At 43.8% G+C, this 25,352-nt stretch overlaps 1 protein-coding gene across 1 annotated transcript in view; it reads right to left on the reverse strand.

Annotated features, from left to right (window-relative positions):
* The window catches only part of c5h1orf35 (chromosome 5 C1orf35 homolog), a 37,177-nt gene extending 35,489 nt beyond the window's left edge, over positions 1–1,688 (reverse strand). The window contains exons 1-2 of the mRNA XM_072570053.1: positions 1,509–1,688; positions 618–768 (exon numbers count right to left, since the gene is read on the reverse strand). Of these exons, the coding sequence (XP_072426154.1) occupies positions 618–768; positions 1,509–1,602 (245 nt within the window). The 5' untranslated portion in view covers positions 1,603–1,688. The remainder of the gene's footprint in view (positions 1–617; positions 769–1,508) is intronic.
* Between the last annotated feature and the right edge of the window lie 23,664 nt (positions 1,689–25,352).

A 25,352-nucleotide genomic window follows, 5' to 3' on the forward strand; every position in this document is an offset into this window, starting at 1 on the left:
GTTTTCCAAAATGAAAATTTTAAAACTCCTATCCACATGTTGAAATCCTCCTCCCTGCTCTAGCACTAGATTTCTCCTCCCCCTCGTGCATGTCATACTTCTTTTGCCCCAATGTAGTTAGCTGTACTTTTAGCATGTTGAACCCAAGCACTGACTTCCGTCATTATATCTCTTTAGCACAAACCCTCCAGCTCTCTTCTTCTCTAAGCTGCCTACAACCTACTTTTAAAACCATGTTGTGGATTTGCCTCAACTTTGACATTATCAACTGAGATCCAAGTATAATGCTATGAAGTACTTGGAATATTCTAATTACACAAGTAGTATTACATAAATACAACTTGTGCTATTACAGGGCTCTCACCACTTTCTCCCTCCACCCTCTTCACCAATGACTTAATAGGTAGATATGCAGAAGAGTGTAAGTAATAGAAATCATCCTAAAGAGGTCTTTAGTTTGCAAGTGTATTTAACATGGAGAGCAGCCCCTTCAGTTGAATGGCTTTTCCCCTCTCCTTATAGAAGCTCAAAAGAGGAATGTCACTATCCACAGAATCATAACACTTCACAGGAGAAGGGTGTCAATCAGGCTGGTACAGGCTATCCTCACTACTCACAGTGCTGCCATTAGGGCTTCTTGCTCAGCTCTCCGTACAGCCATCAACTCTTCACTGCGAGACTGTGTCCCCTCTGCTTTTTTTTCCTTTGCATACCAGGTGAGGTCCTTCCCTTTCTGCCATCGTCCAACAGGTGCCATCAGCGAATTTCCTGCATGCAGTTATGAATAAGACGCAAATAAATATGTGGCATACATGAAGTTCAACACTTGGGAAGAAATCATTTCAGATCACTTTGCCCAGGATGCCTCCTTGGGCTGAATACATTACCATTCCCTCACCCACCCCTTACCATTAGGGACTATCCCACCCATACCCTCAGAGGTTAATCACCTGCCTGCACCTTTTACACAAACATTATTCCACCCCCACCCTCGGGCGGTCACTCCTCACCCTCTGGGGGGGGGGGGGGGGGGGGTGTGGGCGTGTGTCACTCACCCTCTCCCCACCCTCGGGGGAGGGGGCAGTGGGTAAGGTCAGCCCTCACCCTCTTGGGGGGGGGGGGGAAGAGTGTGTGTGGGCGTGTGTCACTCACCCTCGGGGGGGGGGGGGGGGGGGGGGGGAGTGTGTGTGGGCGTGTGTCACTCACCCTCTAGGGGGTGGGGGGGGGGGGGGGGAGGAGTGTGTGAGGGCGTGTGTCACTCACCCTCTAGGGGGTGGGGGGGGGGGGGGAAGAGTGTGTGTGGGCGTGTGTCACTCACCCTCGGGGGAGGGGGGGGGGTGGAGTGTGTGAGGGCGTGTGTCACTCACCCTCTGGGGGTGGGGGTGGGGGGGGAGTGTGTGAGGGCGTGTGTCACTCACCCTCGGGGGAGGGGGCAGTGGGTAAGGTCAGCCCTCACCCTCTCTCCCCGCCTTCCCTGTGTCAGCGCCTTTACAAAGGCCGCTCCTTACCCAGGTAATTCTCTCGGTGTTTATCTGCCTTCACCTCCTCCCAGGTGAACTGATCCTGTCCGCCACGGACCCCACCTCGGGCCGAGCCCATCATCTTCGAGCCGCCGGTCAGAACCGAAACAACTAACTGCCCCCCCCCGGGCACAGACCGAGGAGCGACCCGGGTCCTCCTTTAGACGGCTGGCGCACAGCGATGACGACATCTGCCGCCATCTTACTGAAGGAGCGTGGAGAAACTGTGAGAAGCCATCTTTGTGTGGGAAGAAATCCCTGCTGCCCTCTAGTGCATAGACCTGAAATAGCCAGCCCATCAGACCGTGTCTGCAGAAACATATCGCTGGCCACATAGGGGATCAAAGCAGGAGTCATGCAGCCATTGAGTTGTATAGCATGGAAACAGGCCCTAAGGTTCAACTAGATAAAAACAATGACTGCAGTTGCTGGAAACCAGATTCTGGATTAGTGGTGCTGGAAGAGCACAGTAGAATCCATATCCTTAGGTTCAACTCGTCCATGCCAACCAGATACACTAAATTAATCTAGCGAGTTTTGCCAGCACATGGCCCATTTCCCTCTATACCCTTCCTTTATATGGACCTATCCTGATGCCTTTTAAATGCTGTAATTGTACCAGCCTCCACCACTTCCTCTGGCAACTCATTCCATACATGCACCACCCTCTGAAAAAGTTGCCTCTCAGATCCCTTTTAAGTCTTTCCCCTTTCACCTTAAACCTATGCCCTCTATTTTTGGACTCCCTACCCTGGAGAAAAGACCTTGACTCTATTCCTGATGAAGGGCTTTTGCCCAAAATGTCGATTTTCCTGCTCCTCGGATGCTGCCTGACCTGCTGTGCTTTTCCAGCACCACTCTGATCTAATTTCTGGTTTCCAGCATCTGCAGTCCTCACTTTTGCCTAAAAGACCTGGACCGTTCATTTTATCTATGCCTCTCCTGATTTTACAAATTTCTATTTCAGGTTACCCCTCAGCCTTTGACACTCCAGGGAAAACAGGCCCAACCTATTCAGCATCTCCCTATAGCTCAAACCCTCCAACCCTGGCAACATCCTTGTCAATCTTTTCTGAACCCTTTCAAGTTTTATAACATCTTTCCTAAAGCTGAGAGACCAGAATCGAATGCAGTATTCCAAAAGTGGCCTAACAAATGTCCTGTACAGCCACAACGTGATCTCCCAACTCCTATACTCAATGCACTGACCATTAAAGGCAAGAGTACAAAACATCATCTTCACTGTGCTGTCTACCTGTGATTCCACTTTCAACGAACTATGCACCTGGTCTCCAAGATCTCTTTGTTCAGCAACATTCCCCACAATGTTACCTTTAAGTGCATATGTCCTGCCCTGATTTGCCTGATCAAAATGAAGCACCTCACATTTATCTAAGTTAAACTCGATCTGCCACTCCTAGGTCCATTGGCCCATCTGATCAAGATCTCGTTGTAATCTGAGACAACCTTCTTAGCTGGCTACAGCAACACCAATGTTGGTATCATCTGCAAACCTACTAACCATACCTCCTTTGTTCACATCTAACTCATTGATATAAATGACAAAAATCAGTGGACCCACACTGATCCTTGGAGCATACCGCTAGTCACAGACCTCCAGTCTGAAAAACAACCCTCCATCACCACCCTCTGCCTCCTACCTTTGAGCCAGTTATGTATCCAAATGGCTAGTTGTCCCTGTATTTCATGTGATCAAACCTTGTAGCCAATCTATCATGAGGAACCTTGTTGAAAGCCAATCTGAAGTCCATATAAACCACATCCACCACTCTGCCTTCATCAATCTTCTTTGTCACTTCCACAAAAACTCAATCAAGTTAGTGAGACACAATTTCCTATGCAAAAATATGTGTGTGTGTGTGCGTGCACGCTAGGGGGGCATGTGGGGAGCAGGGCAGGGCAGGGAGGGTGGTGGTGTGCTTCTGCCTAGTCTCCTGAATGGGGAGTGGACATACCAAGTGTTCACTTTGTCAATTGAAGTGAAGCAGGGGTGGGGAGAGGCTACAGCAAAGCTGCAGGTGCCTGACATACAAGTGCATATCTGCTCAGAAACAAATCCTGAGACAGAGACAGGGGGCAAGGTAGGTAGAGTGAGGAAAAAGGAAACTTCAGAAAACTCCGAGACCCAGAGGAGAGGCATTGAATCAGTTATTTGAATAATCAATTATCCGAACAAAATACTGCCCGTCCATTTCGTTCAGATAATCTAAGTTCTTCTGTATATATTTCAGCAAATGGCCCAGCAATCACTTCCCTAGCTTCCCACAAAGAACTGGGGTACAACTGATCAGGTCCCAGGGATTTATTCTCTTTTATACATTTTAAGATGTCCATCACCACCTCCTCTGTAATATGGAAACTTTTTAAGATGTCACAATGTATTCCCCCAAGTTCTTTAGCTTCCGTATCCTTCTCCACCGTAAACACTGATGCAAATTACTTGCTTAGTATTCCTCCCATCTTCTGCGGTCCCACACAACAGGTAGCCTTGCTGATGTTTAAGGAGCCCTTCTCTCTCCACTTTTGTCCTTAATGAAATGGTAGAATCCCTTTGGATTCTCCTTAATCTATTTGCCCTAGCTATCTCATGTCCCCCTTTTTGCCCCCAATTTCCCTCTTGAGTATACTCCTACTGTTTTTATTCTTTACTAGGAATTCATTCGATCCCTGTTGTCAATACCTGAATATAATATACCCATCTTGGACGCTCTCCCTTAACAATCTGGCCCCTTATCCAGTTGGCATCTAATCTCACATTTACCTTCTGTTTTTATCCATTAAGAACAAGGCGTAGGGTGGCAATCTACATGTGATTTCCACACCTCCCAAAAATCTAGCTTATTTTAACTCTATTTTTCTTTCTCTCCAGCTCCTCCCTGAGCTCCTGAGTAATTTGGGCATGTTTTGTTGTTACTTCCAATTTCCAGCGTCAACAGCATTTCACCTGCTTTGTGGAGAGGTGTCCCTAATAACACTCATTGTCAACTGTTAAAGCACAATATTGTGACCATTTTCATGATTCACTGGCAAAACATGTTTCCCCTCATAAGTAAAATACTTCAGCATTTTGAATGTGATGCAATCTCAATGAGAGGGGAAATCCCAATGCTTTTCAAAACATTTTTCAAACATTAGCTAGTTTTGAGAAGATTTGTAGCTCAGGTTGAGGTTCTGGATGTGGGTTTGCTTGCTGAGCTGGAAGGTTCATTTTCAGATGTTTTGTCACCATACTAGGCAACATCTTCAGTGATCCTCCAGATGAAGGCTTCATCTGGAGGCTCACTGAAAATGTCACCTGGTATGGTGATGAAATATCTGAAAACGAACCTTCCAAATCAGCGAGCAAACCTCCATCCATTTTTTTTAAATGTTAGATACTATTATAGTTTTAATAAGCTGGCAGCCAATGTATGCAAAACATGGCTGGACACATCAAGCCCATAAATGGCTAGATGGTCTGTTTGAGCTGTTGATGATAGATAGGGATTGGCCAAAATGCCAGGATATCTGTCCTCCTCATAATATTGCCAATGAGATACCAATGACATGATATAAAAACAGTACATTTAACACTTCAGCACATTTAAAATACCAGAAAGGAGTCAACCAGAATTCTCAGAAGGAAAATTCAGTGAAACTGATAAATTAAACCTACTTGTCCACTTGCCTTACATACAGCAAATGGATGGTCAAGATGTTCATCTCCAAGTGTTACACTTTTTTTGTTCTGGATGTAGGTTTGCTGGCTGAGCTGGAAGGTTCATTTCCAGACGTTTCATCACCCTACTAGGTAACATCTTCAGTGGGCCTCAGGGGAAGCACTGTACATGATTCTTGCTTTCTATTTATACATATCTTGGTGGCTAGTATTCTGCCTGTTTGTCCAATGTAGTGTTTGTTACAGTTCTTGCATGGTATTTTGTGAATGACATTAGTTTTGCTTGTTGTCTATATAGGATCTTTCAAGTTCATTTGCTGCTGTTTTATTATTTTGGTGGGCTACCATGATACCAAGGGGTCTGAATAGTCTGACAGTCATTTCCAAGAAGTCTTTGATGTAGGGGAGAGTGGGTAATGTTTCTAGACATGTTTTGTCTGCTTGTTTGGGTTTGTTGCTGAGAACTAACCACCAGGATACATGAACATCAACTAGCCACAAAATGACATGACCTGCTCTCACTTGTATCCTTACATACAGATAAGCAAGGACACCACTTCAAGTGGGACAACACATCCACCTTAGGACAAGCCAAACAGAGACATACATGAGAATTCCTAGAAGCATGGCATTCCAAACAGAACTCTATCAATAAACACATCAAGGTAGACCTCATCTACCAGCTGCTGAGAAAAAGAACAGGAAATGACATCACCACAGGAAATGGCATCACCAATCCAAAGAAACCCAAACAAATAAATAGAAGGCAGGAATCATGTACAATGCTTCACCTGAGGCCCACTGAAGATGTTGCTGAAAATGTGTTGCTGGAAAAGCGCAGCAGGTCAGGCAGCATCCAAGGAGCAGGAGAATCGACATTTCCGGCATGAGCCCTTCTTCAGGAATGGGAGTGTAGGGGGATGAAGGTGAGGCCTCTGCTGAGGACTGATCTTTCATCCTCAGAGAGGGGTAGTTCTAGAGGGATGGTGAAAACATGGCAGGGCTGGGAGCTAGGACCTGGTGTGGGGCTAGAGCTGGGAGTGGGGGCGGGGTTGGGCGTGGGGGCAGGGATGGAGATCGGCGTGGGGGCGGGGTTGGGCGTGAGTGCGAGGACGGAGATCGGCATGGGGGCAGGGTTAGGCATGGTGACAGGGATCGGCGTGGGGGTGGGGGTAGGCATGGTGACGGAGATCGGCGTGGGGGTGGAGTTAGGCATGGTGACAGAGATCGGCGTGGGGGTGGGGGTAGGCATGGTGACGGAGATCGGCGTGGGGGTGGGGGTAGGCATGGTGATGGAGATCAGCGTGGGGGTGGGGGTAGGCATGGTGACGGAGATCGGCGTGGGGGTGGGGGTAGGCATGGTGACGGAGATCGGCGTGGGGGCGGAGACGCATGCGGCGTGGTGGTTGTGCAGGTTAGTGATGTCACTGGGGGCGGAAGTGGCTGTGGCGACGACAGAAACGGTGTTATTCCCGATAGCCGCGGAGGCCGCGAATCTGTCGGCGATGGTCTTCCTGGCGATCGTGGAGGCGGTTGTCTGGGCGGTGATCGCGGAGGCTATGAGGTCGATGGGGGCGGAAGTGACATCATGGTTCGCGGAGATGGTTGCTGCCGCGGGCATTGTAGCGGCCACGTGGTTAATGGTGCCGGAGTGATTTTGAAACCGATGGAAGATTCTGGAACAGTTGAGGAACCCAGGGTGTGGGGGTAAGTACATGAAAGTTTTTGGTACTTACTGTCTTTAATTTCCGATATGGCTAGGAAGAACTGTTTGTTTAGTGTATGGATTCTTCTGTGGATGAAAAACAGTAGAGGTCCTTTGCAGGTCTGTGAGAGTGTTGTCCTGAGCGGGGGTAGGTCTAGTTGCAGGGAGTGTAGGTAGCGGCGTATGGCTGCAAGCGTGAAGTGAAGGATCCGGAGGGAGGTCTGTTGCTGGAGGCTTCGGATTTGTTGTAGGTACTGGTTGTCCTGGTTAGATCCAAATTTTGTTGGTCGGAACGTAGTCCGGAGTCCGTGCGGGGTCAGTCGGTTCCGTAGGCAGGTGCTGAAGAAGGAGATGTGGCTGTGGTAGCAAGTCTGTTTGAGAACGTGGCTGAAGAGCTTCTGTGCAGAGGAGATGACCTGGGGTGTGCAGTGAGAGAGGGACTCACTGAAACCCTTGTAGAGGGAGGAAGAGAGCTTCTTCAAGGAAGGCATCCTTGCAAGAGGATTCGCAGTAGGTTAAAATCTTCGAGGAGAAAGTGAGGACTGCAGATGCTGGAGATCAGATGCTGGAGATTATTCCTGAAGAAGGGCTCATGCCCGAAATGTTGATTCTCCTGCTCCTTGGATGCTGCCTGACCTGCTGCGCTTTTCCAGCAACATATTCCCCACTGAAGATGTTACCTAGTAGGGTGACGAAATGCCTGGAAATGAGCCTTCCAGCTCAGTGAGCAAACCTACATCCAGAACCTCAATCCGAGATACAAATCTTCTCCAACCTCGCTATGTTTTTTGTATCTTTTTTTTCCTCTGGGCTAGCAGTGATCTCCCCAGACTGGTAATGTAGGAAAAACGGTCCCTATATTGAAATTCAGGCATGTACAGTAACCAGGCTGTGATGGCTTTCAACCAGTCTGTAATGTCTGAGCTCTCTTGGTCTCCTACAATTCACAAGACAACACTTCCTTAACAGGATTGCAGCATTGAGAAATGGCAAGAATCATAAAAAACAAAATGTTGCTAGATCAGCATGTATTATCAATCTCTCGTCACCATTGAGAAGGTGATACTGAGCTGCCTTCTTGAATTACTGCAGTCTATTTGTCAGAGAGGGACTTCCAAGGTTTTCACCGAGCCACAGTGAAGGAATGGCAATCTATTCTCAAGTCAAGATGTTGAACATTGTGGCATGCAGCAGGTATTGAGCATTCTGGTAACCAGGATTGGTGGCACGGTGGCTCAGTGGTTAGCACCACTGCCTCACAATGTCAGGGACGCAGGTTCGATTCCAACCGTGGGTGACTGTCTGTGTGAAGTTTGTATATTCTCCCTGTGTTTGCTTGCGCTTCCTCCCACAGCCCAAAAATGTGTAGACTAGGTGGATTGGCTATGCTAAATAGTGTCAAGGGATGTATAGGCTAGGTGGATTAGCCATGTTAAACGCAGGGTTACAGGGTGAGGGGGCAAATCTGGATTGGATGTTTTTTTGGAGGGTGGGTGCAGATTTGCTGGGCCAAATGGCCTCTACCTGCATTGTAGGGATTCTATGATACTATGAGTGGCTTGAAGGGGAACTTACATTGTGTGGAATTTGTATAGCACGAATGTAACTTGCCACTTGTCAGCTCAACGTTGGATATCATCCAGTTCCTGCTGTATTTGGATGTAATCTGCTTCAGTATCTGAGAAGCTATAAACTGTGGTGAACATCTCCACTTCTGATCTTTCTTGCAACTTGAGCTGTATCGCATTTCCCTCCTATGAACCCATCTAATTCTGGCACAAGATATCTGTTTGGTATTTATAACTCCCTCCGTAGATGCATCAGAAGAAACTGTGAGCCTGGGCTCATCTGTTGTTAACTTACGAACATGGGTTGCTGATTGCCAATCTGGAATGAAGAATCTGTTTAATATGTTTTAGTATCTGCCTAGCAGAGGGACACCCAAATAAATTACAGCACTCAAAATCTCACTTTGGCTAAATTTAAGCACAATGCAGAGAAGCAAAACTGTTAGCAACTGGTATCCATGCTGTAAGTTGTTTGTGCTGACGTCCCATCAGCCATTTTCCACGTTCTTGAGCTCCCCCAAGCCACTTCTGTCCCTGTACCAACTATCCTCTCTCATCCACCACTTTGTTATTGTGTTTTTTTTTCCTTTCATGGTACGTGTATGTTGCTGGCAAGGCCAGCACTTTTTACTGATCTGTAATCACCCTCGAAGTGAGTTGATTGCCAGGCCATTTCTGAAAGCCGTTAAGAATCAGCCCCGATGATATCGTTCTGGAGTTACATGTAAGCCATTCCAGGTAAGTACAGGAGATTTTGTTATCGAACATAGAACTCTTTCAGTGTGGAAACAGGCCATCCAGCCTAATGAGTCCACACCAACCTTCTGAAGAGCATCTTATCTAGACCCATCCCCCTACGCTATCCCTGGAACCCTGCATTTCCCATGGCTAATGCACTTAACCTACACATCTCTGGACACCATGGTAATTTAGCACAGCCAATCCACTTAATCCTTTGGACCGTGGGAAGAAACCAGACATGGGGAGAACGTGCAAATTCAACGCATACAGTCACCCGAGGGTGGAATCAAACTTGGGATCCTGGTGTTGTGAGGCGCTGGTGCTGACCACTAAGCCGCCATGCCACCCATTCTCTAAATAGAACATAGAACATAGAACATAGAACAATACAGCACAGAACAGGCCCTTCGGCCCACGATGTTGTGCCGAACTTCTAACCTAGATTAAGCACCCATCCATGTACCTATCCAAATGCCGCTTAAAGGTCGCCAATGATTCTGACTCTACCACTCCCACGGGCAGCGCATTCCATGCCCCCACCACTCTCTGGGTAAAGAACCCACCCCTGACATCTCCCCTATACCTTCCACCCTTCACCTTAAATTTATGTCCCCTTGTAACACTCTGTTGTACCCGGGGAAAAAGTTTCTGACTGTCTACTCTATCTATTCCTCTGATCATCTTATAAACCTCTATCAAGTCACCCCTCATCCTTCGCCGTTCCAACGAGAAAAGGCCGAGAACTCTCAACCTATCCTCGTACGACCTACTCTCCATTCCAGGCAACATCCTGGTAAATCTTCTCTGCACCCTCTCCAAAGCTTCCACATCTTTCCTAAAGTGAGGCGACCAGAACTGCACACAGTACTCCAAATGTGGCCTAACCAAAGTCCTGTACAGCTGCAACATCACTTCACGACTCTTGAATTCAATCCCTCTGCTAATGAACGATAATACTCCATAGGCCTTCTTACAAACTCTATCCACCTGAGTGGCAACCTTCAAAGATCTATGTACATAGACCCCAAGATCCCTCTGTTCCTCCACCTGGCCAAGAACCCTACCATTAACCCTGTATTCCGCATTCTTATTTGTTCTTCCAAAATGGACAACCTCACACTTGGCAGGGTTGAACTCCATCTGCCACTCCTCAGCCCAGCTCTGCATCATATCTAAGTCCCTCTGCAGCCGACAACAGCTCTCCTCACTGTTCACAACTCCACCTATCTTCGTATCATCTGCAAATTTACTGACCCACCCTTCGACTCCCTCATCTAAGTCATTAATAAAAATTACAAACAGCACAGGACCCAGAACTGAACCCTGCGGAACTCCACTTGTAACTGGGCTCCAGGCTGAATATTTACCATCTACCACCACTCTCTGCCTTCGACCGGTTAGCCAGTTTTCTATCCAATTGGCCAAATTTCCCTCTATCCCATGCCTCCTGACTTTCTGCATAAGCCTAAATAGTTCACCCCTTCCCCTTTACAGATCCCATCCTTGAGGAGGCTTGCTCACATATTACTCAATCCAAACTCCAAGCTGTGAAAGGACATATTTTTCTCTATGAAAAACAATCAACAGCCTATAGTTTGTGCTTCTTTCAAATAAACAACAGTTCTTTTATTAAAAACAAAACTTATATTTCAGCAATCTTGCTCAGATGATTTTTGAAGGAATTTTGAAGAGAAGAAGCTAATTACAACTTCCAAACTGCCAGCTAGACAATCAAACATGGGTCTGTTTGAAATAAGTCCTACTTCAGTCTTCATTTTACAACAGTGTTGCTGAGATTCTCGCAGACTCAGAGTCTACAAACACAGGGAGTGTGGAAAAGTACCATCGTTCCTTAAAAAGGGAAAAGATTAAATAATACAGCACATCTTTTCTTAACCAGCACCTATGGGATTTGGAGTATGCCAGTTGATCGAATATTTCAGTTGATTCAAGTGGTCCTATGTAAAAACACACACTGAACCATAGAAACATAAAGCAGGGAGTACATGCATCACTGTTATACTCTATTTACAGCATAAATCACTTAAATAATAATGCAACTTTGCCTTAAATAAAAAACTGATTGCACAAAGACTTCTCATTCGCACCATCAACTGACTACTTATATGTCGTAGAATTTGAGGAGAAATTGACTCAAAATTGAATCAACTGTTTTGTGTGGCCATTCAATTGAACAAAAGGTTTATTCACATTGAGGTAAATAAATTAAAACCATAATAATTGGACAGAACAATACTGTAAAATTTGCAGTATTTGAGGTATATGTAATGTTTGTAGTTTATCAAGAGTGCTGGCTCATAAGGTGCCAGTTAAAATAAAGTTTACGATACTCACACATCAGTCTATAAAAGAAATTGGGAGCGCATCCAGGAAAATAAAAGATATCAAACCACAAAATTTGACAGATGCAAATATAAGAGACATGTTTACATAAATTGATTGGAAACTGAAAGGAGAAGTTAAAGTGATTCTTAAAACAAAATAAATGACCAAAACAAAACTGTTTTAATTCCATCATTTAAAAAATGGCATATTTTGATTCAAAGTTGCCTGTAGAGCAGAGTTGTTTAACTGCTGAAATGTAGTCCACTGAGCTCAAAATGTTTAAAAACTGTAGCTCAGGAATTATAAGTGAGACTATCCAGCAAAGGTACGGTGGCACAGTGGTTAGCACTGCTGCCTCACAGCCAGAGACCCGGGTTCAATTCCCACCTCAGGCGACTCTCTGTGTGGAGTTTGCACATTCTCCCCGTGTCTGCGTGGGTTTCCTCCGGGTGCTCCAGTTTCCTCCCACACTCTAAAGATGTGCAGGTCAGGTGAATTGGCCATGCTAAATTGCCCGTAGTGTTAGGTAAGGGGTAGATGTAGGGGTATGGGTGGGTTGCCCCACTGTAAGTAATCTAATCTAATCTAATCTAAAATGGAATGAAATCTCTGTGAGCTTCTGTGACTCAATCCGATCAGAAAAGGTCAATGAGGAGTTTGAATATAAAACTGATCAACATCCTATCACCCAACTAAAGTGATCAAATTTAAAATAGAGCTAGAGTTTAGGGAGAGAGGAAAAAGAGAGAAATCAAGGAAGGGAAGAATGAGAGAGAAGGAAGGGAAAGAGAGCGTAAACAATTGGCTTGAAAAATTGGAAATAGTTACATTCTCAGAAAAGAAACTTCAACACTTCTAAGTGCATTCACAGTTTGGGAAAGTAGGCAATTTTGAAATACTTTCATCAATACTAACTCACGCAACTCAATAGAGGCACAACATATTTTTAGGGAGCAGAACATATTTTGAGCTCCAGATAGCATTGCATAGGTTCCTTTTGAACTCTACATTGCTGGTCGTATACATCTGGGACCAACTATAACCACAAAAAATGACAGCTTTTGTCTGTTCATAATCAATAATCAACAGCTGGAAACTGCTTGGGAAAACTGCTGTCTACACAGTAAGAATCCAAATCTCCCGATCTTTGAATTGGTCTTTGTAACCCTTAAATATGCTAGGTTTATTCCTAAATTTAAAGAGGACTACGCGGAGCCCTTTTTCACTACTTTCCATAAGGTAGTATGACAGTTGCAATGGCATAATGTAAACCCTCAGATTCATGGTTAGTTGAAATAGGGAAATCACATGCTAACTGCTGAGATGATTATTGACTGCAAACAAGATTGAAGTTAGTTAGAAATTAAAAGGGTTGGAGTCAGGCCAGAAAGATAGAAGTCTTCATGGAAGGAACATACAAATCTCCACAGGGCCCTGAAAGCAATACATTATTTTTTTATAGAACACGTTCCCACCCTCGCCTCAGAAATAAAGTTTATCAGGGAACACAACGTCAGATGACCTGACACCACCGTTGTGGAGAAAGTGGGGACTGCAGATGCTGGCAATCAGAGTCGAGAATGTGTGTTGGAAACCGAAAGGAGAAGAGTTAAAATGATTTGTAAAACCAAATAAATGACCAAGATAAAACTTTTAATTCCATCATTAAAAAATGGCATATTGGGAAAGCATAGCAGGTCAGGCAGCATCTGAAGAGCAGAAGAATTGACATTTGGGGCATAAGCCCTTCATCCTGATGGCTGTGAGGGAGCTGGATCAGTGTCATACACTCTCCATGTGTAAATAAAGGGTGACATGGTGAGGAGATACTAGCTTCTGTGGAGTCATTTCAATGGTGACAAGAGAAAAGCATACTCCTGAAGAAATTCTCTTGGAACAGTTGTCTTTGAGTTGGTGTGAACATTCCTGGCATCATGCCATTATTCAGGAAGATTGAGTCATTCGATTCAGCTGTTGAAGACTGGGCCCAGAGTGCATAATTTGTGCCAGGCACATGACATTGGGGCAGATGAAAAGCAATGAGTACTTCTCCTGACAGCATGTAGATTCACAGCTTTTTTGGTTTTTAGGAGCCTAATGATTCCTGAGGTGCAAGATAATAAAAGCTTTCAAGAATTGATGGATTTAGTTAGGAAACATTATAATCTCAAACATCCTCTAATTCTGAGATGCTATCGAATTTACTCAGCAATTCAAGAACCAGAGGAATGCATATCAGGATTTTTGACCAAGTTAAGACGACTGGCAGAGGCATGTGACTTTGGTTTAACCCTTAATGAGATGCTGAGAGACCATTTGGTATGTAGGGTTAATGAAGTAACCATGCAAAATCACCTAATAGCTGAAGCCCAACTGGACTTCAAAGGGTACCACAACTAGCTTTATCATTGGAAAATGTGGCAAGCAGAGCATATGAATTGCAAGGTATTCCAAAGGACATGGACACCCTCGCCAATCCAACTGAGCTTGGGTAACACCACTTGAGTGAACCAATTGCATCGCCTCAATCAGGACATATCCTTGACAGAAGGACTCTAAGTCAGCCTGCAGCAAAACCACAAACCAAAGGTGAGCTTCGCAATTGCTTAAAATTTTCTTCAGGATCTGGGCCGGGAAGCCATTATAATTGCTGCTGGTATGTGGACCTGAGACAGCAAAAGAGTCCCACTAGACCTAAACTGAGTAAGAGCATTCATATCCAGGAGACTGCACACTCTGGAAAGCCCACATCTGGTTTAGAATAGTAAAATTGCTGAGCAACATCCAAATCAGAATCAATCAAAATAAACGTCTGGTTTAAATGGTCACTCGGTTTTAATGAAGGTTAATATTTCATTGATTACAGATTCAGTCTTTAACAACATTCACTCTAGACTCCAACCCTTCAGTTTATGCAAGACATCAGCTTGACTGAGAACCTACACCGGGGAATCATTACAAATTAAGGGTACAACTTTGATTCCAATCTCTTATGAGAAGGAGCTGGTTCAGTTAGCACTGAGTATAGTAAAAGGCTTGGGGGGTGAAATTAGTTGAGGAAGATTCACCTTGATTGGCTCAACATTTTTCAATTCTAAAATGGCTGCCTGAGTGATGTCCTGATTAAATACTCGGAGAAAGATCTAGGGACTATCAAAGGAGCCAAAGGTTGACCAGAAAGGAACTCCATGAATCTGCAAGGCTCACTGTTCTCCAGCTGCCTCCCTCGACTATAGTTACTGGCTCGGCACAAATCAGACAAGAGTCAAGACTATATCACCTAACCACTACCTCGGTTAGTTTAGTTAAAGCAGGCTTAGAATTCACACCATTGTGGTTAGAAAAAGGTTAACAGTAAGCAAGCAATTCATTGCTACCCGCTAAGCTTGACATCCCCAAAACAGTCAGCAAAATGAAAGCTAATACGCAAGAATAGACGTTAACGCTGGCTAAGCATTTCATATTCTCCACACCCAAGTGTGAGGTTGCACTTTGTGAAGGTTATTCTCTAGTATTTTCACTGATGGCACAGTTAAATCCTTCATTTTTATCCTTTATCCCTATTTTCCAAAGTTGTGGTGTTTTGTTCTTGTTGGCTCCTCAGCGCTGGTGCCTTCCCACTGTAGGCTCACTCTAAGACACCTTCAGGATTACCTCATTATTCTTCCACCAAAGAAGAATTTCCCCCTTATGTCATCCCTCAGAGCTGAACCAGCCCAAGCCAGCAGCTAGGGCTCAGGCAACTTCAGTTCATAGCTACTGTCTTTATGTGTGAGCAGCCTCTCCCCCCTCTTGATCAAAGATATCTATCTTAGCACCAGATTCTCCCTTCATTCTGTTAACTGCTTATGGGATTGCCATCTGCTGATATTTCCCCTTTCTTTTCAAAGTATCTGTATGTCATCACTTTGGGCCCTTTCACTCCAGCTCACTATCATTCCTCCCAGACTCCACGTTCTTTCACTTCTGTAATACTTTGACATAAGGGCAGCATGGTGGCTCAGTGGTTAACACTGCTACCTCACAGCACCAGGGACCCAGGTTCAATTCCAGCCTCAGGCAACTGTTTGTGTGGAGTTTGCACATTCTCCCCGTGTCTGCATGGGTTTCCTCCCACAATCCAAAGATGTGCATATTAGGTGAATTGGCCATTCTAAATTGCCCATTAGTCAGAGGGAAATGGGTCTGGGTGAGTTACTCTTTGGAGGGTCGGTGTGGACTTGTTGGGCTGAAGGGCCTGTTTCCACACTGTTTGGAATCTAATCTAATCGCCAATCATGCCTTATATTTTGATTGTATTTTTAACCTCCCTGGCACTGACACTACTTTCCTTGTTTTAAAGTCAATTTCTCAATGGATTTTGTGTCAGTGTCTTATCATTTGAACTTTGTTTTTTGCGTCTTTCTAGTCACACTAATCCTTCTGTCAAGTAGGTTTACAGAGGAACCTCGATTATCCGAAGGGCGCAGGCGGGGAGTATTTTGTTCAGTTAATCAAATTCTGGATAATTGAATGCCAGATGATACAGTTTAGTCGAGCATCAGGACCTTGCGACCTTGCCAGATAATCCGATATTCGGATAATTGAATGCCACATAATCGAGGTTCCTCTGTCTATGTCTGAGAGCTGTTCTTCAATGCATTTTTTTATCATGCATTCCCACATGTTTGCTACCTCCAAGGTAGCGATCGCTTTTGGACATTTACATCAGTATCCCAAGATCATGTCATGCATTCTCAACTTTCATATGATTTTATCAAAAGATCTGTGAGGTTTAGTTTTCTCTCCATGTATAGTCATGATGCCTCGGGTGAAGGCTCGATTATCAAACTCAGTTCTCTTAAAAGGAAAGATAAGAACACAATTATCTCCAAGAGAAAGCTATCAGTTCAGTACTTCCCTTTCACTATAATTCATTTTAACCTCAATTGCCATTTCAACCCGTTATTCTAATTGTGTTTTTTGTCTTCTGCCACCACTCTCCACTCTTAATTGCTTTGTCTCATCCAATTTTGCAATTTAACTATTACCATCATTTTTAATTCCAGAACTCTGGAGGATTTGTAGGACAATGGAGCATACCTTTATAATATTTTAAAGCAGAAGTTAAACATTTCTATTTAAATCAGGCAAATACATGCTTTGTTCCTATTTAAGCAAAAATCACTTAAACCCATTCTAGGGATTTCATATATCTCTATATAAATTTGTCTAAATTAGTAGTGATTTACTGCTGATTTAAGGGGGCGAGATGAAAACTTCTAGGCGTAATTACGCCAACAAGCCTGTCTTCCTCCTGTACAGAAACGTGTACTATATTTAACAAAAGAAAAGCTTACCTTGTTTGTTAGATTCTACTTGCTTTTTAACATCTAGATATTAATTTTCTCAGACTTTAGAACACATCATCAGATAATTTTGTTCAACAAGGATTGCATTTTCAAAATTCCAATTTCTCGATTACTTGGATACTTTCACACCAAGGTACATTTATGATGAGCAAATCTTATCATCCAGAATTAAAAATTCACTCATGCGTTAAAACAGTGTTTGAAAGTTCACTCTGGCCATAAAATGAAACTCCAAACATGATCATTTAAACATAAAATATGTACAATTAAAATGTACCCAAGACTCTTTGCTAAATCCAAGCACAACACAGATAGTACACTAATTTAAGGAAAAACCAAATAAGTTATGTATTTAATTTAATTTTACTTCTTTAATTAACTTTAATCAACTCTAGCCAAGTCCAAGAGGTAAATTTTTACCAAGCTTTAAGCAAATCTTTAAATCAACATTTTGTTATAGCTGTTCGCTTCACACAACCAATGTTTCTTAAAAGAACATTACATTAACCATACATGTTCCAAACTGACACATCACACATTCAAATCACCACACTTTCCCAAAACGTGAAATAAACTCAAAGTATTCCCAGATCTCAAGGTCTGGAAGACAAAACACACAAGTTACACAAGACACACTTAACAACCAATAAACAAAGATACATCCCAACCAGACCACAAAGAGTTAACACTTAGTTCAGGGACCGCAGCACAAAAAAATGGTCTCTCTTTCTCTCTCCATGACTTATAAATAGAGTAAGATGCACACAACAATCAAATTCCAAGAAAAAATTTAAGGGCAATTTTTCTCTGGTCCCTTTGTCAGTATCCCCTCGTTTTTGTTTTGATACAAATGGTCCCTTGGGATCATTCGTTATCACCACGTTATAGGCATGGGGTGTCCCCTGGTTAATTAAATTATCCAATAGTATGATGGCAACAAAAGAACTGCAGATGCTGGAATCCAATGTAAACAGGCAGGAGGCTGGAAGAGCATAGCAAGCCTGGCAGCGTCAGGAGGTGGAGAAATCCAACATTCCAGTTCCCGAAATGTCAGACGTTCATGAAGAAGGTTATACCCAAGATTTTGGACTTCTCCACCCCTGATGCTAGCTGGCTTGCTGTGCTCTTCCAGCCTCCTGCTTGCCTACACTACATGCTGACACTTGCCTGTGTATTTCCACCACCCCCCTTTCCCCTCCACATCCGATATCGATTGCCACTCTATCAGAGGAGACAGAGCTGGGTCCTCTCCTTTTCTCTTGAATGGGGACAGGGAGTCCCATTCCTGTTTATTTTCTTAGCTGTACCTAGCAGATTCACATACTAAACCTCCCCAATCTACAACTCCAACACTAGCTTCCCTATTTCAAATTCACATTATTCCTTTCTGAGTGGCGAGCTGCCTTTGTGGTCTTTCTCGAGAGTGTGGTGCTGGAAAAGAAAAGCAGGGCAGGCAGCATCCAAGAAGCAGGAGAATCGACGTTTTGGGCATAAGCCCTTCCTGGGATGCTGACTGACTTGCTGGGCTTTTCCAGCACCACACTCTTGACTCTGATCTCCAACACCTGCAGTCCTCACTTTGTCCCTTTGTGGTCTTTCTATATGCTTTAAGCACTGCATGATTTCTTGTGTTACTTTTCTTTTCCTGTGGTGCTTTCTCTAGTGCATTCCCAGCAGACTTTATATCACTGCACTGCTTTTCCAAAGTTTCTTTCTCCTCGTGATCTTGTTTAAATGTCTCCTCGTATTTAATTTTCTCTCTTCCTAATTACTTGTACTGTACCTCACACTGTTTCATGTGCCTGAAATAATTTTCAGTGTTCTCTGTAAGCCTGTTTATCTCCTTTCGAAGGTCATCTATCTCGACTGAAAGCTCCAGTTTCTCCTGCTGGCCTTCTGCCAAGTCCTTCAACAGACATCTGATATAGACTTTTGCAATTTTTTAATTGTTCAAAAGGTTTCCCCAGTGGTTTTCCCTTCACCACTGGCATGACCAGCATACTTCCTGTATTGTGGCCATTTCTACATTACATATATTGGGAGGGGTCTCTGCCAAATAAAACAATCCAGGACTCCAGTACTCAAAGGTCCCCTTTGCTTCATCATCCTGGACTAAGTCCAACTTAACCCCAGAATTTTGTTCTCACGGTGCTCTGCTGGTCCTGACTGAATATTCCCTTCGAGCAGTGGGTCCAAATCTATCAGAGCAGTAAAGCTGCTTCTTGTCGATGCCCCCATGTTGTGCACCAATCAATGATGCCCAATTGTCTCCCTCAACAACTGTTATTGGCTTGGCACAAAGCAGACAAGAGTCAAGTCCATGCTTTAGTTAAAACAAGCAAAGAATTCACACCATTTGGTTAGAAAAAGGTTAACAGCAAGCATTCAATTCATCACTATCCACTAAACTTGACATTCCCAGAACACTCAGGAAGACAAAAGCAAACATCCAAGAATAGAAGTCCAAGCTGACTGGGTCTCTCTTCCAAGTATTGAGGGTCTTCTCCATTCTCAAATGTGGTGTTGCACTTTGCAAATGCTGCTCTCTGGAGTTTTCACTGCTGGTACACTGAAGTCCTTCATTTTTATCCCTTTTCCTCATCTTCCCAAACTGTCATGTCTTGTTCTTGTTGGCTCCACAGCTCAACTGAGCGCTGATGTCTTCCCACTATTGGCTCACTCCAAGGATACCTTTGGAATTGCCTCAATGTACTTCCACCAAATGAGAGTTTTCCCTTTATGTCATGCCTCAGAGCCGGACCACCCCAGGCCAGCAGGTAGGGCTCAGATAACTTCAGTTCATAGCTCCTATCTTTACATGCGAGCAGCATCTGGCCAACCCTAACCAATGTCATTTGCCTTACAGGACAAAAGTAGAGAGAAAAATCAGAAGGCTGGAAAGCAAAGGAATCATCAAAACAGTCCAATTTGCAGAATGGGTAGAAAGTGGGCGGCACGGTGGCACAGTGGTTAGCACTGCTGCCTCACAGCGCCTGAGACCCGGGTTCAATTCCCGCCTCAGGCCACTGACTGTGTGGAGTTTGCACGTTCTCCCCGTGTCTGCGTGGGTTTCCTCCGGGTGCTCCGGTTTCCTCCCACAGTCCAAAGATGTGCAGGTCAGGTGAATTGGCCATGCTAAATTGCCCGTAGTGTTAGGTAAGGGGTAAATGTAGATGTAGGGGTATGGGTGGGTTATGCTTCGGCGGGGCGGTGTGGACTTGTTGGGCCGAAGGGCCTGTTTCCACACTGTAAGTAATCTAATCTAATCTAATTGGTCATACTGATTGTGAAGCCCGGTGGGTCAGTTAGACTTTCTGGGGATTTTAAGTATATGGTAAATTGCTTTTCAGGACTGGATAAATACCCAATCCCTCGCATAGAGGATGTATACACAAAGCTGGCAGGAGTGTTGTCCTTCATAAAGCTGGACATGAGCTAAATGTACTTGCAATTGAAGTTCGATGAGGATTCACAGAAGGATGCTACAATTAACACTCGTAAGGGTTTATACCAATATATGACACTGCCATTTGAGGTATCATTAGTGGACAGTGGAGAACATTTTATAAGGTCTACCCCAGGGCACCATTTATCAAGTTGATGAACTAAGAACAGGGACGTTCAATAAGGGCACTTTAAGAACTTGGACATAATCCTTAGACATTTCTCCCAAGTGGGCATATGTCTTCGATGGGAAAAATGTGTGCTCCAAGCACCCCAAATGATCCACTTGGGCTACAGTGTCAACCAGAACAGATTACACCCATGGAAAATAAAGTGAGGGCAATCAAAGATGCTCTGGCTCCCATGTCTTTACCAGAGTGCAGGTCTTTCCTTGGGCTGGTGAACTATTACAGAAATTTCATACATAACCTGGCCTCTATGCTAGCATTTGCATCATATTTTTAAAAAGGGTCAGCCTTAGAAGTGGTCATGTGGCCAAACCATAGCTTTCAGGGAAGTGAGGAAACAGCTATCATGCTCTAAGTTGTTGGTACACTGTGATCCCAAGCAAGATCTGGCATTGATATGCGATGACCCCCATACAGCATTGGGGGACATTAGCTCTTAAGTGGCCTGGTGGAGAAGAACCCCCAATAGCATATGCATCCAGGACTTTGGCTGATACACAGTGTAAATATGCCCAGATTTGGCAGTCATCTTTGAAGTCAGGGAATTCCGCCAACACCTTTACGGATGTAACTTTGTAATAATAATGGCCACAAACCCCAGCTGGGTCTACTCAAAGAGGACAAGACAGTGCTGCTCATAGCTTCAGGCCAAATTCAGTAGGAGGCTCTAATATTAAGAGTGTATAATTACAAATTGGAACACTATCTGGGAGACCAAGTAACAAATGCTGCCTCCTACTGCAGATACACCACCGCCAGGACTACCACTGGAAGATTCCATCATGGTTTTTAAATTTTTTGGACACATTTCCTGTCACGGCTGACAATATCAGACTTTGAACGCAGAAAGATCCTCTCTTGGCAAAACTGAAACAGCTCATGATGATGGGGGAAACCAAAGGGCTATCACAACAAGAATTGAAATCTTTTTGGAGCTGGAGAAACCAGATCATAGTAGAGAATGGCATATTATTATAGGGAGCAAGTTATTATTATCCTGAGCAAAGGTCGCCACCACATACTGGCTGAACTCCACCAGGGTCATCCAGGGGTTTCCAAAATAAAGATGCTGATAAGAAGTAATTTCTGGTGGCCAGGACTGAATACTGATATCGCCGCATTGGTGGGTCAGTGCCCAGAGTGCCAACAAGGCCAGAAATTACTGCCAGCAGCTCCCCCACGTTCATGGTAATGGCCGGGTAAACCCTGGACTTGGTTTCACGTTGACTATGCAGGTACTTTCATGGGCTCAATGTTCTTAGTCATTGTGGACACCCACTCATATTGACTGGATGTGCACAGTCAAAACATGTGGTGTTGGAAAAGCGCAGCGGGTCAGGCAGCATCCAAGGAGCAGGAGAATCAATGTTTCAGGCATAAGCCCTTCATCAATTCTTCTGCTCCTCAGATGTTGCCTGGCCTGCTGTCCTTTTCCAGCACCACACTTTTCGACTCTGATCTCCAGCATCTGCAGCCCTCACTTTCTCCGAGTGGACATACATAGAGTTTATTCATCAAACACGGGGATGATGATAGAAAAACTGTGTGCATCTTTTGCAATATTTTGACTCCTGGAAGTGTTGGTCACAGATAAAGGGCCATAATTTACCAGCAGGGAACTTGAACATTTCCTAAAGTCATATAGTATTCGTTATATAGAGACTGCTCCGTAGCATCCATCATCCAATGGTCTGGCAGAAACAGCAATCCAAACTTTGAAGGCAGGCTTGAAGAAACAGTCGACAACTTCACTAGATACCAAACTGTCCCAGTTCCTATTTGATTAAAGGATCACCCCTCATGCAACTAAAGTGATAACACCAGTTACTAATGGGGAGAAGGTTCTGCACCTTCCTGCACCTCAGGGTGAAGGGCAAAATGGCATCAGGAATGTCAATGCTGGAGTCAAGACTCTGCTAAGTGAGAGAGAGAGAGAGAGAGAGAGAGAGAGAGAGATTGTTTACTTCAGGGGACCAAATTCGGTGTATGAACCACAGGAATGGCCCTGCATGGGTAAGAGACATGTCGACATGAGGTCAAGTTCAGTAACGTATAAATTTCGGGTAGCTGCAACAGTCCTGAACAAGCACATACACCATACGGAAGCTGTAAACTCATAAACAATACGGGAGCAAAATGTGCCCAGCTCCCAAAGTGTCTTTCCAACTGTTCCAGACCTATGGTTCTCTCTCTCCATTAAACGGTTAAAATAATGTCGAATCCGAGATGTTGCTGCCTTGATGCCTTTGCTGCCAAAGAGGAGAATGAATTTTATCCGAGACACTCCAGGTACTGGAGTTGAGCTACTGTGTGTTGTGTATTGTGTAGACATTGTCCATATCAGAGGCTGAGTTGAAGGAAATCTGATCCAGTGCTAAAGCATCCCAGGAGGAACTACAAAAGAAACAAACTGGCCTATGTCCTCAGACTCAGAGCAGGAGGGATGTAGTGATTGTATGAAGGTCAGCCAGGTGGACATCATAGAATATGAGTTCCCTGATTGGGACTGTTAATCTGGGAGCCCTGGCTGACAGATATAAACAGGAGTGTCAGGGGTTCTGTTCACTTTGAGAGCTGGCTCTGAGGGAGTTGGATCAGAGTCAAGGACTATCTACGTGTAACTGAAGGGTGACATGATGACTGGATACCTGCCTCTGTGGAGTTATTTTAATGATGACCTCCTTCCTCCAAAGATAAGGCTACATTTGTCAAAATGCCAAAATTGCAAATAAATAGAAATAATTGAAAAGATTTTTCTCAGCAGCCAACTAGAATGCAGCCTCTATGTTCCATTGATTTTCCAATAGTACAGTTAGCGCTCTGGATCTTCTGTTAAAAACATATCTGATAGACACTTTATAAGTGAAAAGGACAACAAGAATAGGTCACTCAAGGGATCAGAACATCCAGTGCTCAAGTCAATAGTCTTTCTCATGACTAATTGGACACAGGACTTAAAATAGAAAAAATTTCAAAAAATTGACGGCAGGAAATTAGATACTGCAAACAGAATATGAGTGCAGATGTGAGGTTTCTAACTGGACAAAGGGGGTTTGTATTATCCTTCTATCTACAGAATTGGAAAGACTTAACTACTAACTGCACAATTACAGCAGTTTCTAGCTCCAGTGGAGAGAAGTACTACAAGGTCAATCAACGATTACACCTTCTGAAGAAATTTGACAATAAGCACCAAGTACTGTACTGAGGAATTCTTTTTATACTATGGGTGAACATACAAATTACGATCAGGAGTAGGCCATTCAGTCCAAGTCTGCTCCTCTATTCAATAAGACCACGTCTGATCTCATTACTCTGTTCCCTCAATAACCTTTCACCTCCTTGTTTCTCCAGAATCAATCTACCTCTGCTTTGGAAAGACTTAAAGACGCAGCTTCAGCTGCAGTTTGAGTTTACAAACTTCCCAGCTCCCTATGAAGGAAAAAAAACTTCATCTCTGCCCAAATTTTTAAACAGTGACCCAAGTTCAAGATTTTCCCACAGGAGAAAAGATCCTCTCCGTATCCACTCTATCATGACTCCTCTTACCTGTCTAATCACCTCCTACTTTTCTAAACTGCAGCAAATATAATTCAAGCCTGTCTAACCTTTCCTCATGTCAACTTGGTCATTCCAGATATTAGTTGAGTTAATCTGCTCTGAATATCTTCCAACGCATTTGAATTTTCTTTAAATAAGGAGACCATTAGAGTACAACGTACTCCAGTTTAGGACTCACCAGTGCCCCACTTAAGTGAAGCATTATGTCCCAACTACTGCATTTAATTCTCCTCAGAACAAACAATATAATTACTTAAAATTTCTTATTTATTTGCATACTAACATTTTGCAATTCATCTACTAAGACACCCAGATCCCTCTGCATCTCTGAGATCAGTACTTTCTCACTATTTAGATAATATGTTTCTTTATTATTTTTCCTGCCAAAATAGGCAATTTTATATTTCACACATTATATTTCATTTACCTGATATTTGCCTACTCCCTTAACCTATCTCTATCCCAATGTAGCCTCCTCTTATCCTCTTTAGAACTTAATGTTTCTACCTATCTTTATGTCATTGGTAAATTTAGCAACTGTATATTTGATACTTTCATCTAAATCATTTATATAAATTGCAAAATATTATGACCCTAGCACTGATCCCGGTGTGTCACGACTCATTTCATCTTGCTAATAAAAAAAATGACTGATTTATGCTTAAGCTCGGGTCCTTGTTATCCAGCCCCCCCTCCCCCACACACACCATGAGCTTTAATGTTTTTAAATGATCTTTGATGTACCACCTGATCATATTCTTTCTGGAACTGGACGTACAGTACATCTACGGGTTCTCCTTTATTCACAGCGCATGCTACTTCCCCAAATGACTCCAATAAACAGATCAACGTAATTTCTCTTTTACACTGTTTGATCGTATATCTTCTACTCATTCATAGGAAGTGTGCATTACTGGCTCAGCCAGCAAATCTTGTATATCCCTAAATACCCTGAAGAAGCTGGTGATGAGCTGTCTTTGAACTGTTGTGGACCTTGGGGTGAATGTACACCCACAGTGCAGTTAGGAATGGAGCTCCACCATTTTGACGATGCAACACTAAAAGGACGGTAATTTAATTCTGAAGAGATTGAGGAAAAACTTATAATTTGCTCATTAATGACCAAAGTGTGGGGTTGGTGGAAGCTTATCTCACACAAGATGCTTCAGTTTGAATAATGGCAGAAGAGGTAATCCCAGGATGGTAATTAGATTAGATTAGATTACTTACAGTGTGGAAACAGGCCCTT

This window comes from Chiloscyllium punctatum, chromosome 5, assembly GCF_047496795.1.
Source record: "Chiloscyllium punctatum isolate Juve2018m chromosome 5, sChiPun1.3, whole genome shotgun sequence".
NCBI lineage: Eukaryota > Metazoa > Chordata > Chondrichthyes > Orectolobiformes > Hemiscylliidae > Chiloscyllium > Chiloscyllium punctatum.